We start from the raw sequence: 17051 nt of genomic DNA on the forward strand, positions 1-17051 counted from the left end.
TTAACACATAAAGCTGCTGCCATACATCCTGAACTCATGTACTTAAAGTAATTCCAGGATGTATTTTTAGTCATACTAGTTCTACTTCATACTTTTACTTTATTTATTTGTATATGGAGAATATTCAGAAAGGATTGTCCATATGTTAATGTTCACTGTTCAGCTGGAGCTGCTTTTGTTCTAATGTTTTTTCCCTTTACAGAATCCTTGTGGCAGTTTCAGTCTGGAAGGAGCAATCAGAGGGAGGTGCAGGTGTTTATTCAGTTATGACTCTATAACAGATTTTTTTTCACTTCTCTGTTTAAAATGTATCTACCAAAACTCTTTTATGCACTTTTTATACGTTGGAAATGGCCTTTGCTAAATGTCTTAATGTAAATATTTGTGCTATATTTTATGCCTATTTAACCTTCATGTTCTAAAAATGGATTTTCTTTGTTTTTTTCAGTTTCAACAAAGACAGATGTGCGTTGAGAAGACAGTTTGAAGTTTGATTATTTGTCTTAACATTTTAAGTGTAAAATAACAGCATTAAACAGTTACGGTAATCCTTTCAACAGTATTTTCCTGTTAACATTTAAAATAACAGCTTTTTGCTGTATTTACAAAAACGGTAGAAAACTGTAAATCTCAGCAACAGCAATATACTGTTAATTTTACAGTAACTTCCTGGCAACCCTACTGCCAGTTGTTTACCGTTCTTTAACAGGGGGAATTTCTAAGAGTGCGGTTTGTCATCAGCAACATTTGGAGGGATCCATCTTTTTTAGAGGTTAGAGGTTTAGAGGTTAAAGGTTTAGAGAGATAATGTAGAGCTGAATCAGATCACTCTAATCTAAGTTCTAACAGATCAATAGAAAACAAATATTGTAAGAAGTTAAAATTAGCAAAAACGTCCTGTTTCATGTCATAGCCAAATGATAAAGATATGAAGGCTGTTTAACATGAATAGTACAGAATCATTGTGTAGAATATTGTATGCAGTGTTTTCAAATGCAGCAGAGGAGCCAGGGGCCTATAAGAACCGCCTTTGAAGCAAAATGCTGTGCTCAACATGTCAGAATGAATAAGTGCAATTTCTAAGAATATGAATTAATGTACTGATGCAATAAGATGGAGGGGCAAAAACAGATTCAGAGAGAAACCGAGTTAGACACTTCCCTTGTGTCTTGCTTGCCCCAAACTGTTGACAATAATAGACAATGTCTCCCACCGTCTTCAAAAACATGCCGGACAATCTGAAGTGCAATATCAGCACTCCACTCCTGCTGCTCCAAAGAAAGATGCAGGAGGTCTTTCTTATTAACCTCAATCAGGAAAATATGAGATTAATGATATGTGTTGGTGTATGTCACTGGCTAATATCATCACCACTGCGTTACTCTGCTCACTCGCCTGTTTATTTTATTTTCTCTACTGTCTGCATCTTATTGCTCCTAGTTGTAGATCTTTGTATCTTTTCACCCTCATGTGTGTTTAGTGTTTTTTCCTCTTGTTGTCCTACATTGCAACTTTAAGTGACTGCTACAACAGCCACATTTCCCCCCAGAGATTAATACAAATATCTATCATCTACCTACCTATCTCAGACTGTAACATACTGAAGTTAAATGCTATTTAGACACAAGACATGGACTTTATTTGCTTCTTAAGTAAAAAATCTCACTTGTTTATTTCCAACAATGTGCCAACATTGGGGTTTACAGATAAAAAGCTGTACAAGAAAAGATACACATTAAGCTCCAGACATGCAAAATAACAACAACCAAAAAACACTAAAAAAAATAAGTTACAGGGTTTTTTTTTATGTAGATATTCCTCACTGACGCAAGAGGTTGATGTGGATTACAATGATCCCCGTTTGTTTGTCTTTTTGGCAATTAACATACAATCGTTCTTGTTAAATGTTTGTTTAGTTGACTACTGACAATGCTTTAGGCAAATAGCAGCCAGGGCATCTGGGTCTATTATTCAGGAAAATACAACAGTACAAGAGAGAAAACGTAATAAACACATATAAATCTTTGTACACTAAAACATACTCAGATCGCTTGCATGTTGCTCGCTCTGAGGAGAGAAGGACATGAAATATGTACAAGTCTAAAAATTGGCAGGAAGCAAGTGGTTGTTTTTTCCCCTCCACTGAGTAAAGCCACTACCTCTGCTTTGAGGACACACTGTCGCCCTGCCCATCACCCGCCGTCTGCTGCCGGCTGATGTTGCCCTGACAAAACTGTTTGAGGCCGTCATAGCCCTGGGTGAACAGATACTCCAGGTACCAGCTCCACGGCTTGGGGTGCTGAAACACACAGAGAAACAGATCTAAGACACCTGAAGATTTGCTTCATCAACCAGGTGATTTATGCTTATCTCTGAAGTCTGACTGATGAACATCAAAACAACATGCGAGGTGGATTATAAATGCAGGAATGAAAAGGAGACCCGTCATACCTTTATGGAATTGAGGTCCATGTCCTTTCTCCCTGGCCAACACTGATAAAGAGACAACATTAATATTCATTGTCAGCCCATTGTTAAATGTCACAAGATCACCGCTGGATGTTGCGGTTGGGCCAAACCAAGAAGAGGTGCGTGTATTATTAAACATGATAAAACCCACGTCTTATGCAGCACCCATTAATACTTTAAAGTCCCCCTGTATTCATGTATCTTCTATGAAAGAGACATTAATACTAGATTTGTCTTCCAGTCTTGTCTGCAAGTCTATTAACTAAACTCTGAAGACTGGCTCTGTGCTGATAAATCACTGACTTGAAACAGATTGGAATAATCATGAGTTGTGGAGCAGGTTTGGTTTAAAGGAACATAAAAGGAGCATGTTGTTGGCATCTGCTCTACAGAATGTTTGTTTAACCGAAACACAAAGCTCCAGGAATGAGTCTTAAAAACAAAGATGAGTTAGCATGTTAGACTTCCAATCCCAACAGTAGACTGGTCATGCAACAGCATACGAAAGAAGTAACAATCAGATCTCCCCTCCAGAAAGTCCAGCGGTATCACATTCTCAAAAATAGGACAGGAATATCTGCTTTAGATGTGGGGATTTTTTTTTCAGGAAGACACACTTTACAGATAAGTGGCAATATAACCTTTTAGGAGAGATTTCATCTTTTTTTTTTCCTTTAAGACCTCTACAACCATTTGGTCAAATAGTTTGATAATAAGCATATGGATTTTTGAGCTGCAGCCACTAAAAAGATCACAGTGACCTACCTTTTACTTTTCATCAAGAGGCACAGGGCAATGCTAACTCCATCATCTCTGCAGCACCTTATTTCTGTGTAAGCTCACAAATCAGAACATCGTTCACGGCCCACACTCACCTTCTGGTGAAAGTCGATGGCGTAGCTCATGAAGGCGGGGTGGCGGGTGAGGTCGTAGCTCGCCCAGTATTGCGGCACATTGCTCTTCAGCAGCAGCTCCTCTCCCAGCTGTACACCCATCCCCGGGTGGAACATTTTGTAGTTCAACAGACAGTTTGCCATCACAACTACATAGTTGTTGAACTCCTGGAACGTCTGACGGCTGATATGAAAGGCCTGCTGTAAAGGGAAAAAAAAAAACAGAATCAGAAAAAAGAAGAAAAAAAAGGGTAGGTATGAAGCCAACATTCATATCTCATATCTCTAGTTTGCGGTCTGATGTTTGTTGTGTTGATTAATTTGAATGTCAGCTGCCATTTTTCTTTTCTTTCCTTCAAGTCAAAAGTAACACTGGCATTTCTGGCGGATCGGTATTGGCTCGTAAATTCGCTGCTCTCAGTGAGCGATGTGTGAAAATCAACAACCTTTCAGGTCCCTAATCTAAGAGGGTATGAAAGGTCATTTGTAGCTGGGTGCTTGTGAATTCTCAAACACCCGGAGTGAGAGATGTAAAATGTATAAAAACTAAAGAAAATGAAAATAAATAGAAGGTCACTTAGAAAGAGAGCACAAACCAAGAAACGCATTCAAATCCACGACTCGAGTTAACTTACAAATTAGCCCTTAAAAAGTATCACTGCTGATAAAAAAAAAAACAATTTCCTCCGCATTGTTTGTCAAGTACTTTGTGCAATGGACTATTCTGACATTCTAACTATTGAAACACAAATTACAGCAGGATTCATTTGGATTCTTCTATAGTCATAGAAAGTTAGTTTGTTTTTACCTGTGTGATTTTTTCTTGACTCTTGGCTGACGTCAAGTTCACTTTGAACCTGAATTAAAAAAAAACAGAAAAGACAAGTGGCCTCTGTGAACATGAACTACTGCAAAAATATATTTCAGAAATATCAAGCAATCACGTTTTATTTCCTTTTTCCAAGGCATTTTAACACTCAGTTTAGGCCAAATTATTCCGGCACCCTGGGGTGTACACAATTAACTGTCACTGTGATGATTTGTGTTATTAAATGATATACGATATAATTATAAACGACTCTTGAATTCTAGATAAAAAGAGCAGAGGGATTCAGTAGTTTTCCTTGTACCATTCTATGATTCTAAATTATATAAAGACAAAGGTAGAATGTTCAGTCATCAAATATGTATATACAGGGCATTCTACATTATGATGGTTAATAGTGTTTGCACGGTGATATGCGGGTTGTTGCATAGATATGAAGAGTCCCCACCTATACATGATGTAGGCCAGTCTGTCCACATTAACAGGGTCAGTGGCAAACAAGGCAGGGTAAAAAACACCAGGTGGAGGCATTAGCACAAGGGGGAGGCCATACTTCAGAAACGTGTCGCACACCTGGAGGAGGGAAAGAAGTTGTTAGGGGTGACGGGTGGATTGAAGTTTCCATGACAACTGACTGAGTAGAGGGGGTCTTTCTCTAAAGAAAATTTTAATTACCGTCTCGTAGAAGTCCAGAATGAAGCTGAGGAGGAGAGAGTGGCAGCCTTCAAGCTGAAGGCCCACAGAGGCTATCCGACCCACGAAGAGGACCAGCTCCATTACTGAATCCTTGAATCCCGACAGAGTCATGTTTCTGCGACAGAGAGAAGAGCAGGGAGTCATGAACCTTGTTCACGCTTTCACAAAACTCCTGGAAAACTGGTGAGGGTCAGGTTCAGCTGCATTTGTGAACGCAAACTCTGACTTTATCCGGGGTTTTTCCTCCCATTCCCCTAGTGTTTTTCCACATGAAGTCCAGGTGAGCTGATGTGAGAACGCAGCAGGATACTTTCAGGAAAATTCACCTCGAGCGAGTGGGAGGGGGTGGTGACCATAGAATGTATACACGTAACAGTTACGATCTCTGTGCACGTGATTAAACTGCTCCACTTTGTTTTCTGTTCTACAGTATGTTCTTCATTTCTCTTTTGTTGATACTGTGAATCTGTCTAACTACACATAACAATCATCTTAAGGCAAGAATTCTCATTGTAGCTTTCTATGGTGGACTCTGTTGCTTCGTCCTCCACTTTTGGCTCTTTCTTTTTACGTCTTTTTGCCCTTCCCGTCCGACAGGGATAGTGTGAGGTGCATATATGAACAACCAAATCGGAGGGATTTCAGGGCTAGTCTTCAAGGATTGATGCTGAGTGAAACTTGTCACACCAGTCAGCTGTTTCATCCTTGAGGTGGATAAACGTTGTCAAAGTGAGGCATTAGACTTTATTCTAGTTTTATTAGAATTTATTCTAATCCAAAGGACAAACACTGAATACAAAAATGTAGTTTGTTAAGGGAACACAATCAATGATTTCTCTCAGAGTTGTATTGAATCAAATATCAGAGGTGAGTTTAATGAGGAGTCAATCCAATTAGTTCTCTCCACTAATTGGATAATTTATTGTTCGACAACACAAACGAGGACTCGATAGTGATGAAACCAGGTATTAAACCATAATCAACACTAACTCCACCCTTTTATGCAGAAGCTCAAAATGGTTTAACTTGATAATAGTGCTGTTTCTAGTCTACAAACAAATTTAAATTTATAGGATTTGATGAATAAATGGGCTAACCCACATGTGTAAATATATTCTGCACCATTCTGGCGTGATGGGTTGCTTCGGTTGCTTGTGTTAAACAGACGGCAAAAACAGAGTTTCTCTATAGACCGTAATGAGGAGAAAAGAATGGAATACAACAGGACAAGTCCAAAATGCTGTTCAGGATGTTTGCCTCAAAACAAAATGAGACAATAACTTAAATGAATAGATGTGTTAAGCCTCTGATTTGTCACAAGATTAGATAATAAGGTTAGTATGTTTTCATTACCCTAACCCACAGGGGAAAAAGCCCAGGCAACATCTTAACACTTCCATTAAATCTGTAAGAACTGATTAGGGTTGAGGAGGCATTTCTCCAACTGAAAGTAAAAGCTAAAAGAGCAATGACCCTGGTGTTTCAGGTCTATTGCTTGTTTATGCTCAGGGCATAAACAAGGAGCAGCGAGTAGATGTGAGACTTACATGGAGGTGTGGCTGTTGAGGCTAATGTCCAGGTCATCCTCCAGAGCGTACACAGAGTGCCAGGTCAGCCACTTTAACAGCATATTGTTCAGACACTCCATAAGTCCACACTGCACACACACAACAAATGGGAAAATGAGTAAGTACACCAATTTACACACTAAGCTAATACAAGACCCCTAATGACTGCTTTATAATACAAGGCAAACACTATTTATCTCCTCTATTAACTCGTAGCAGAAGGTTTTTGTAATTTAAGTAGAGCAGCGGCAGCAAGTTCATTCTACTTGTGCCGCAGAGAGTAAGGCTTACCTTGAAAAACAGCGAGGATGTGAAGAAGAGCTGCTTGAGGGGCTCAAACAGAAGACATCCTATTTCTGCAGCGAGAAGACAGAAGGTTACAGTTTTTTCAGCCTTACAATTCAACGTGCCATGATGCATATCCTACAATGTGGGGAAAAATAACGAAGGGCTCACTAACATAGGAGGGTTTTTGTGTAGAGTAAGCCTGAGGAGGATATCTGTTTTGTGTGTGCGTTTTGGAATATTACACCAAAAAAAAACATGGAGACAGACAGAACTCACGAGAGCTGGGGATGACGGGGATGTTGCTCAGCAGGCCGAGGATCTCAGGGCGAAAGAGCGAGCCGTCCCAAACGTTGAGAAACTTGTAGAGAAAAGCCTCTGAACTCGAGAACCCCTCCTGTGGTTAGGAAATATGTCAAAATTAAAAAATTCTAAATTCAGTGCTTGGTGTCAGCTAAGCATGTGGGTGCATGTAAATGAATACAGGAAATATTGAATGACAGATGTGAGTTAGAGAGGCCCTGAGGCAACATCCAAACTCACACGTTTTCATTTGAAATTGTTTTAAAACAAAATATCCTATTTCAGCACCCTATTAGAAATAACCTCTGCCCATACTTGCACACCTCACAATTCATCTGACCATTACAAAACACTCGGAATGCAAATGATGTCAAAAACAGGAATCAGATTGTCAACAAAGCATATTTGCTATATATAATGATATTGTTAGCATGTACAACAAAGTCCACAATTCATATGATCTGCTTTTAAAGTTGAAGAAAATTGCTAATTCATGTCATTTGTTTTCTTCTGGGAAAGGGTCACATAATACTGGTTTAAATCAGAAATGGGCCCGTCCTGATTGATGTCAGGTGGGCAATGTGCACGTCTGAGCCACTGAGTCACAGTCACTGTTTTGCCCCGTACACGCAGAATTTTCGATTGCCTCCATGTTGGGGGGTAAGAACTGCCAGAGTTGTGTGGACGCTAGACATAACTTATTTCTTTTTTAAACCAGAACCTGTCCATGTGGAAGTGGTCTGAAATGTTAAACTCACCTGGAGAAAGTGCTGTGTAGACAGCAACTTGTTCAGAAACTGCACAGCTTCTTCTGAATTCTGAGAGGCGCCTCCATCACTGCAGAACAAAAGCTCTTAACAGAAATAGAAAAAAAAAGTAGAGTATTTAAGAGACTTAGAAAGGCAAAGGGATGAAAAGAAAACAAGATTTTTGCAATATCAAAACCCATCCCATCCCAGCCCCACCCATCCTGGTCTCTTTTAAACCCTACTCTCAAAGAACCCCTTTTGATATGCCAACTGGGTTATATATTAGGGTTCAAGTCAAGGTCAGGTTTGCTTTAGATGAGTCTTCGTCTGAGGGGGCGCGGGTGCCGCAATGGTTAGGGTGCGTGCCCTATGTATTGAGGCTGTCGTCTCAACCCGGCCCGGGTTCACATCCCGCCTGTGGCCTCCCTCCCGCATGTCGTTCCCCACTCTCTCTCCCTGGTTTCCGACTCTATCCACTGTCCTAATCTCTCCAATGAGACAATGCCACAGCTGTTTGGTAGTCTCTTCTCTCCTCCCTTACCTTCATGGAGGGCATAACCGAGCCAGAAGTTGAGGCGTAGGAGGGCGGACTCATCCTGAACAAAGTCCAGGTACTGCAGAGCAAGACTGGAGCCCAGCAATGAGCCCATCTGAGCAGGCAGCTGGTGGAGGTAAGACGAAGAAATAGAAAACACATGCAAGAAAGTATGAGTGAGAAGCTTAAATAAGTGATGAGCAGAGAGAAGAGATAAGAAACAAACATCATATTGCAAAGTAACGATACACAAGGTCAAAAATTGCACACACCAACTCGACAACATGGTGCATTAGTTATCTCAAATCAGTTAAACATCAATATGTTAACCAGCCAAAAAATAAACTGATGCTCATGTCCTTCTGTTGACTGAGTGGGCCAGAAATCACCACTGGACTAATTCTTCAGCATCCAGTAATCCCCATAATGCCCGTTCTGGGACATGAATCCCTTCCCACTGAATAGTTTATACAGTCCCTTATTGTGTGTGAGCAGCTGCCTCACAATATGGAGACTCTGTCAGTATAATAAATAAATTAGAATGAGGAAAAGACAGAATGTGAATGGACACAGCTCAGTTATTCGATAATTATGGAGAGACTGTATCATTAAACAGTGAAGGCTCCATTCAGCTTTGACAACTCGAGTGCGGCGCAATGAGGGAAATAGTCAATGATCGTTTTGTCAATGCCTTTTGCTGAATAGTTTTATGAGTGTGATTGACGGTACTCATCTGTCTTTCCTAGCACAGGGAAAAATGAAGGTTTCACAACAATTAAGACACAGGATGTGTCTTAATTGTTGGCTGTTTGGCTGTCAGCTGTGTTGGCTGTTTTGGTGCTGAAAGTGTTTATTTATGTAGCTTGACCAATAAAAGTCTGCGAGTCGCTTAAAATGACTTACATTAGTTTTTCAGGACACTAAATCTGCAGGACAAAAAGACATTTATGGAGAGAGGCCTGCTCTTTAAATGACCCAATGCTATGGAACGTCTTCCAGTGCATCAATCAGGTAAATCTCATCTCCAGCCCACATCTTTCATTACTCATATATGATGGATAAAGAAAGGAGTGAAATGGGACTGAGCCTTAAACATATAATAGATTAAAGAGCAATAACCTGTCTAAAAACAAACAAATGATGAGCTCTGGGCCCATGAAGCTGGTTTACGCTGTAATCTAATAAACCAATCAAAGTTTGAGGCCATGTGTGCTGTGGGTTTTCTGTCATTGGAAGAAATATAACAGTGATACAGCACCACCAAGGGGCTGTAAGGGCACATCACAATTAAAACACTTGTTAGGTTTCCAAATGTCATTAGGAAACTGGAACGCAACTCATTTAGCTGCTTGAATGATAAATGATTGGTTGAATGGGTTAATGACATTCAATCTGTTCCTATTACAGGTGTGTCGGGACTGTGGTGGGACAAACAGCCGAACTGTTGAAGCCGAGAAGATTTAAAAAAAGATTCCAATAGTGCTTTCACATATGAACCAAACTTCCTGAAATGTTCTGGGTGAGCTTCATAAGTGAATACAAACGGCTGAATTTCTCACTTTGGCTTTAACCAGATTTTTTCCTGTTTGCTTGTGACTGGTCCATGTAATGAAACTGCTGCTGTGGAACAAGCAAGTCAGGAAGATTTAAGAGCCCTGAATTTTTATCAAGAAATAATCAGGAGCGCATATAGAAAAATGGCTCAAGACCGAGAAGTACAGAGATTGAACAGTGGCAGGATTTACCTCTATATGGTGCATATTTTCCAGAAGCTGGGCAAAAGAGTTGAGCTGCACCACGGGGACCAGTTTTCTACAGGAAGACGTCCCAGTCTGAGCCGGTTTATTGACTACACAGTTCAATGCAGGTATCTCCAGGTGGCGGTATTTCTAAAAAAAAGTGAGGACAGTAGAGCAGGGAATAAAATAAAAGCACTAGACTAGCATAAAATGTATCTCCTGAAAAAGGAAGAAGGCACAAAAAGGTGATAAAACTGATTTATTAAATATGTTGCACTCACTCCAAGTAATCTGTATCTTAGAGGCAAGTGGAAAAATAAAACATTCTGATCAAAATTTTCCAAAGTTTCAAAGCATATGAAGGTATTCGCCAAGATACTTTATCTTTGGTGCCCAATCTTGTCTTGGTCTGTGACATTTTTTTTATTAAAACATCTCCCCAGTTAAACTTTTTTTTTAATCTCTGAAAACATGTTTAAGCCATGAGGGAAAAGGGAACTAAAAAAACTACCATCCTGGTTTTTATTTTTTCACAGATTAAAAAAATAAGGCACTTAGACAAATTCTCATGACGAACACTTTGAATCTGCAATACTTAAGTCAAAAACACAGGAGGGAAAACCATTAAGATTAGACTTTTAAAAAGTGCAAAGTGATAAGTCTGGCCCCTGAAGATAACTTTCAGGTTAAGCTTTCAGGTTAATTCCAGGTTGGGGGTGAGGATAATAAAAAGCTGAAAATAAATTGGCAAACAGCAGCAGCTGCAGTGTGGCGGGAGAGGTTGCAGACACAGTAAGCATTTCAAATGAAAACTTAAATAGGCTTCCATACCCGTTTTCTGGAGTTAGTTTTATCTCTAACCATGGAGGCTGATGGAGCAATGCTGGAGGCCACCTGGGACCCATTCCTCTTCTGGACACCAATCAGAACTGACTTCCATGGGGAGTTGTGATTCCTAAACCCACTCTGCAAAAATAAACAAAAAGAAAAAACACAGTTTAATGGGTGTTCTAGAGATGGTAATCATAGGGTCTTATAACAGTAGAATGAGGATTAACTGAATGGTCCATGTACGCACCCTCATCCGTGATGGAATGGAGAGTGTCACCAGTTCAGGGCAAAACACTTTATAAAGGGACAGAAGGTGCAGGAGGAATGGCTGCCTTCCCTAAGGAGACAAAAGCATATCAGCACGCTCAACACACAGCACATCTCCGTACACGATCTCCCTTTTTGATTGATGTCTTCTAATAATAGAGAATGTAACCATAACCAATGACATGGAAATGGTAACAGCAATTCATCATTGATGTTCATGGTGAGGAGGGACATAATGTAGTGGCTTTGATAAATGGCTTAAAGGGTACAGGATGTTTACCAGTTTAGACTGAAGCTCCAGTAGCTTTCTGACTCTGAAGACTCGTACTAAAATGTGAAGGGAAAAAAAAATGAAACCAGTTAATGAAGATAACAGAACAGATGAGGAAAAAAATGCAGGAAAACATGGAACAAATGTGTAGAAGATGTGGATCATATTAGGTGCTAAAATCTTTGACTTACCACTTTCCTTTCTGGTCAAAAGGTACAACAGATGACAGATGTAAGGACACTAAAAAAAATGTCACAAAAGAAAAAAAGCTTCACATCAGCAGCAGTTCAGTAGGCCAAATGTCATATTGCAGTTATGAAGTCATTTCATTACACTGGGAAAACATCTGTGCTACATAGCTTATATGATTATGTTTTGATATCACTGTTTTACAAGGTTGTAAGTGCACTGTTTCATCAAGTTTTCCTCTATGTACAGTTGCTTTCTGTTGCTCTTTATGGGTTATGCACTGCATTCAGAGTGCTTACTTTGCTTCCACTGTTGTCTTCAGGGCATGTCGCTTTTGTCTGTAAATTGTACCCATCAACTCGTTCATTTCAAATAACTACAACTGACAATTTACCTTAGGGGCTGAAACTGGCCCATGAACAGAAATTATGATGTAAGCACCCTTCTCAAATATAAATTAATAAAGATAACATAAAATTAACAAGTCTCTTCATAATTTCCCAGTAAGAAATGTTTCATTTCTAAGTGGACCCTTAAAGTGTTGCTCAGAAACTCTTTCTGTACAAATGTGACTTACCAGACTCTCGTCTGTGAGAAAGCTGAAGATGAAGCCGTAGATTGCTCGAAGTTGGTCCTTTGCATCAATCATGTCAAATACGGTCAACACCCACTTTATGAAAAGAACCTGATACAATGAACATGCAAGTACACACATTAAATCATTATCTATGGTACAATCTCAACAAAGACACTTATTTCTTAAATGCTTTTCTTGAATTAATTATATTTATGGAAACATTAAAGGGGACATATTATGAAAAATCCACTTTTACTTTTGAACATATATTTGAGTAACCCGAGTGTCTACCGACCCACAAAATGGGAAAAAAAAACATCCAGTCCTTTGTTTGTGGTCTGCATAAGTCTTACAAAACAGAGAAAAATGCTCTGTTTCAAATTTGCTCTCCTTGTGACATCACAGTGGGATAAAAAATCCCCTCCCCTCCCCTGATATCTCCACCCATTGACTCCACCCCCAGCCTAGAACAAAACTTGTGCGCAGGTCCACCATTTTTATTCTCGCTAGTGAAGGAGTGATGGCTAACAGGAAAACTCAAGAGGGGGGCTCGTTACATTTAAAGGGAAACACACACCAAAATGGAGCATTCTGAGAGAGCTGGTTTATACAGGGTCACAAACCTCCTCAGGTCTATGATTCATGTTATATTTTGACCAAAGCACAGCACAGATGTTTCATTTAGACCACAGGGGACCGTTTGAAAAGGTGGAAAAGGGGTATAATATGTCCTTTTTTGAAGGAATCAAAAGCAGTGTCAAAGGGATTTCTGTTGAAAATGGCTCATCATTTATGCTTGTTAATTAGAATAACAGAATTCATCTTGGAGGGATTATGAATAGAAAACAGATAAAAATTATTTGCACCATGAAATTATTTACAGCCAAACCACATGACTTAAGGAAGTAACTGCAAGACAAGTATGGTAAGAAGTTTGTAGATACAAAGATAAGAACATTTGCACTTACCTGTGTGGTGATCGGTATTTTTCCAACACCCAGCCAAACCACGGCTCGAACAACGGCCTCCTGTGGCACCGCAGTGGCAGGGATTAGACATTTGAGCACCCGTGCACACAGAGTTGTCCCTACAAAGAGAAATTAGAAATAGAAATAGAATCAGAAAATGTAAGCTTGAAGACTGAGAAACATGCAAGCTCTCTACATTACAAACACTTTCAGTATTAAACAAGTGTCCTTGACTTTTTTGAAGAATAAAACAATGTTTGTGTTTAAGTTATCTGAGAAATGTGATCATGTTTAACTCTTAAGACATCTATTACACAAGCAATGTTTGTCTCCAGTGCTGCACTTAAACACAACTACCAGATGGTGTTACATTTTGGAGAGCTTAACTGTTTGGTGGTTTAAACAGCCAATCCCCAGTGAAGGCTGTCTGAGCCTGTGTGCAAATTTATCTTAAATTCAACATGGAATAGAAATTAAAGTTATGTTCTTTTTTTTTATGTTTAAGCTCATGTGAGAAGTTTTTTACTGCTTATAAAACTGATTTAAATAATACTGATGCCTCCTACCAAAACCACCAGTCAGACAAGGCTTTAAACTGCAAGATGCCGTCTTTGTTTACACTTTTCACAACAGTGATTCACGGTGAGTGAGTGATAAGATCGATTGCTGAAAGAAAGCAGGACAACATTTTTCGCAGAAAACACTGCTGCTCCCGTCCCGAGCGAGAAGTACAGCTTTGTCCTCGGGGTTCAGCTAGATTAAAATTAAAATGGAAGTTTCTCCTAGTAATTTAGATTGACTCAGGGGTGTGAAGAACACTAATAACTAGACAGTTGTCGTCCTGTGATGAACTCCACACAAGGTGAGCTTCTGCTTGCTGTGTGTGATGGGACAACCTCAAGCCCGTACAACTGGGTACCCACCAAACGAGAATATTTCTTCTGCTATAAAATGATTGGCACTTACATATTGCCAGTTTAAGGCGGGACACTTACACCCCTGTTATGCCTCATTTGCAATGTGTAACAGAGATGTAAGAGCAGAACAGGGCTGTGTGTGTGCATGTCTGAGTTTGTGTGTATGTGAAGCTCCTGCTGTGTGTTTACATGCCGTGGCTCTCACCACCCTGCAACACTGTAACTCAATGTTGAAATCACACACTGGGACAGCAATATTATGCCTTTGCAGATGCAATGTCTAATTACAAAGGCATAATGAAGGCACAACTTTGTGACAACGCTTTTACTAATTTGTTGAAAAGGGCTTATGCTTAATTGCCAGTCCATAGCTAATGTTACAATCTTACCCATGCGGAGGCTCATAGCAAACTCCAACATATTGGAGATGGCCTCAGGGGAGAGTCCTCTGTTGTAAGCCACCTTCTCCACCAGCACCAGGTGTTTCTCCACTTCATCGTTTCCGGTCACAGGAGTACCTGCCTCAACTAAAGAGGAGAGACGGGACATCAGAAAGTTTATGTGTTTTTAAAAATCAGTAAATACCACAGTATTTTCAAACAGACACGAGTTATAAAACATGTTTTTTTACTTAAGTGGATGTTGGATCAGACAGATGAGAAGGGACTTTACAAATCTGGGTGCTAGAATACATTTTATTTTCTTACAGAAAACATGTTTTAGGTAAACGCTTACTCAATTGTACAGCAAACTAGTAACTTTTAAAATGTAGTTTTGTGTAAACCAATCACAAACTATTGAGGAGTTTTGATTGGATTCCTTGTTTACGGACATAGGAGTAATGTAACCTGTAACCTTGTGGTAATCTGTTAAACTAATCTTTTTCAGGTACATGCAACATCTTTCAACACTATTGAATACTGAATTGAGCAAAGATGGTCAAACCACATAAATTAATGGAGATAGTGTTTTGCAAAGTAAACCCTGAAACAATTATTATATGCTTGCTAATGTGGGGGACTAGTTTAAACTAAGAAATGTACTGTAAACTGTAAAAGTAAACAAAGTCTACCTTCACAGATGTTGTTCAGTATTACCATTACATAAGGGAAGACAGCTGTAAATGTTCCTGCTTAGGCTTTAGAATACAGAGGAAAACAGGAACAACTGTATAGAAACTATAAAAAAAAAATGTTCATGATTGGTGTATTGAAGTACAGACGCACACATGTGAAATCTATTACATCTAAGCAATATCGCATTTTAGGTCAGAAACAGTCACGACTGTGTTTCATGAGCTTGACTACACAAACACGGGTAACATGACGTCACAGAACAGACTCAATTTCAAAAGTTATTTTCAAAGTATCCCAGACATTAGGCAGAGACCTGGTGAACAATTAAGCAACCAATTGCTATCAGTGTTGCCAGAGATGAGCTACAATCTCAACGTTAAAGTTGAACGTTAAAGTTATGCGATTCTTTTCTGGCCTTGTTTTTTTTTTACGTCATCCAGTCTTTCTTTGCGGCAACACTTAACGTATAACACTAACTTCAATGTAACGTAAATTCGGGACAGCTAACTACTCTAAAACTGATGGTAAGAGGCTACAGCTATGAAACCATATTCAATCGACGCATTTCTTTCTGGGTCCTACCGTCAGTGAAGTATTTCAGGGCCAGAACAAACGGGTCCTCCGCCTCGATTTTCCTTCTCTCCTTTTCCGCGACTCTCAAACTCCTGTTATTGCTTCGGCTGGACACCGTTTGATCATTTAGAGACGATGTTTCCGAATCCGGCTGCTCCGACAGGTTTAGCTTTGTTGCCATTTCTACATTGCTAAAACTTGAAAACACCGTCCTCCGCTGTGTCTGTGTTCAGCTTCGGCCATTCAAACAAAACTCAAATCCTCCGCGCGACCGTTTGTCCTGCGCAGGCGCAGTAGTGTCTTTCCGCTCGGTTGCCTCGAGGGAAATGTAGTCATTTCGTCCTACAACCGCCGAAAAGTCAACCGTTACCAAGACTACAGTGCTTGTGATGCCGTCAAGGGTGTAGCGCGATGCTTCAAGAGAAAAGAACACGACTAAAGTTTTTAAACGCTGCTCAGTAACGCTGATTACTAATTAATTAACTAATGAATTAGTAATTAGTAATTCATTAATTAGTAATTAATGAAAATTAACTCGCCAGAACGCACACACTTGCAAATCTTGATTAAATTAGCAGTGGTACTCACACCACACACACACACAGCACTGAAATGTGTCATTTGCAGAAAATTGATTGACACTGTGCATTAAACCACAATACTGTGTTTCTAGAGTAGTAGAAACACACTACTCACCTGTGTAAATCAGTGTAGTGATGAAAGCTACGACAGAAAAACTCAAAGTACTTGGTCTTTTTCGATTCTCTGATTTTTTTTTTTTAATTTTCAAAATCCAAAACAAAAAAACTCCAACCAGAATTTACATTTTTAGACACTTCAGGAACACTTCGAGAAAGAGCTATCAATCTGTCAATCCTTTCCGTGTCCGGGAAGGACAAAAAAATAAATGTAAATTTGGCTTAAAGACTGCTAAAATAATCAGAGAGAAAAACAACAACAAAGGTATTTGTTTGGTGACATTTAAATTAATAGGTCAATTCCTTTAAGACATGTGTTTCTATATCTAAGACATGAATAACAAGATTTTACTAACGTGTTACAGGCTCTCAGTCTCCCTCTACTGGGAAGTAGCTGCAAAACTTTTCACAAGAAGGTCAATGAATTTTTGAGAATAAGTGGGACACTGCCTCTGGAAATAAATTGGTTGAACAATAAAAAATATTTAATTTAATTTACCTTCATGTGAGTTTCATAAGTTGGTTGAACGGTAAACAATCAAATAAATGTCCTTTAATTTACCTCCATCTGAGTTTTTGAGTGTGTATGTTAGGGTAGGGGGTTCTGTTGTGAGGCACCTA

The 17051-nt window shown here is 39.4% G+C and overlaps 1 protein-coding gene across 1 annotated transcript; it reads right to left on the reverse strand.

Moving 5' to 3' along the window:
• Window positions 1-1616: 1616 nt before the first annotated feature.
• On the reverse strand, window positions 1617-16015 carry cenpi (centromere protein I). The gene is made up of 20 exons (XM_020645433.3): window positions 15742-16015; window positions 14473-14610; window positions 13167-13285; window positions 12199-12306; window positions 11624-11672; window positions 11442-11488; window positions 11142-11231; window positions 10895-11029; window positions 10070-10213; window positions 8331-8451; window positions 7799-7893; window positions 7017-7134; window positions 6744-6808; window positions 6432-6541; window positions 4864-4999; window positions 4637-4761; window positions 4171-4219; window positions 3345-3563; window positions 2452-2493; window positions 1617-2299 (listed from the first exon to the last, which is right to left on the reverse strand). The coding sequence occupies exons 1-20, from the start codon at window positions 15911-15913 to the stop codon at window positions 2156-2158; spliced, it is 2226 nt and encodes a 741-aa protein (XP_020501089.1). The 5' UTR covers window positions 15914-16015; the 3' UTR covers window positions 1617-2155.
• Window positions 16016-17051: the final 1036 nt, after the last annotated feature.

Source organism: Labrus bergylta, chromosome 9, assembly GCF_963930695.1.
Source record: "Labrus bergylta chromosome 9, fLabBer1.1, whole genome shotgun sequence".
Classification (NCBI taxonomy): domain Eukaryota; kingdom Metazoa; phylum Chordata; class Actinopteri; order Labriformes; family Labridae; genus Labrus; species Labrus bergylta.

What these genes read in the sequence shown, in the direction of transcription:
- cenpi (XM_020645433.3), bottom strand. Translation starts at nt 15,913, where the DNA reads ATGGCAACAAAGCTAAACCTGTCGGAGCAGCCGGATTCGGAAACATCG. An exon ending in TTTGACCAGAAAGGAAAGTG is followed by an intron (nt 11,489 to 11,623) that starts GTAAGTCAAAGA and finishes TTCACATTTTAG; the next exon opens with TACGAGTCTTCAGAGTCAGA. An exon ending in CATCCTCGCTGTTTTTCAAG is followed by an intron (nt 6,542 to 6,743) that starts GTAAGCCTTACT and finishes GTGTGTGTGCAG; the next exon opens with TGTGGACTTATGGAGTGTCT.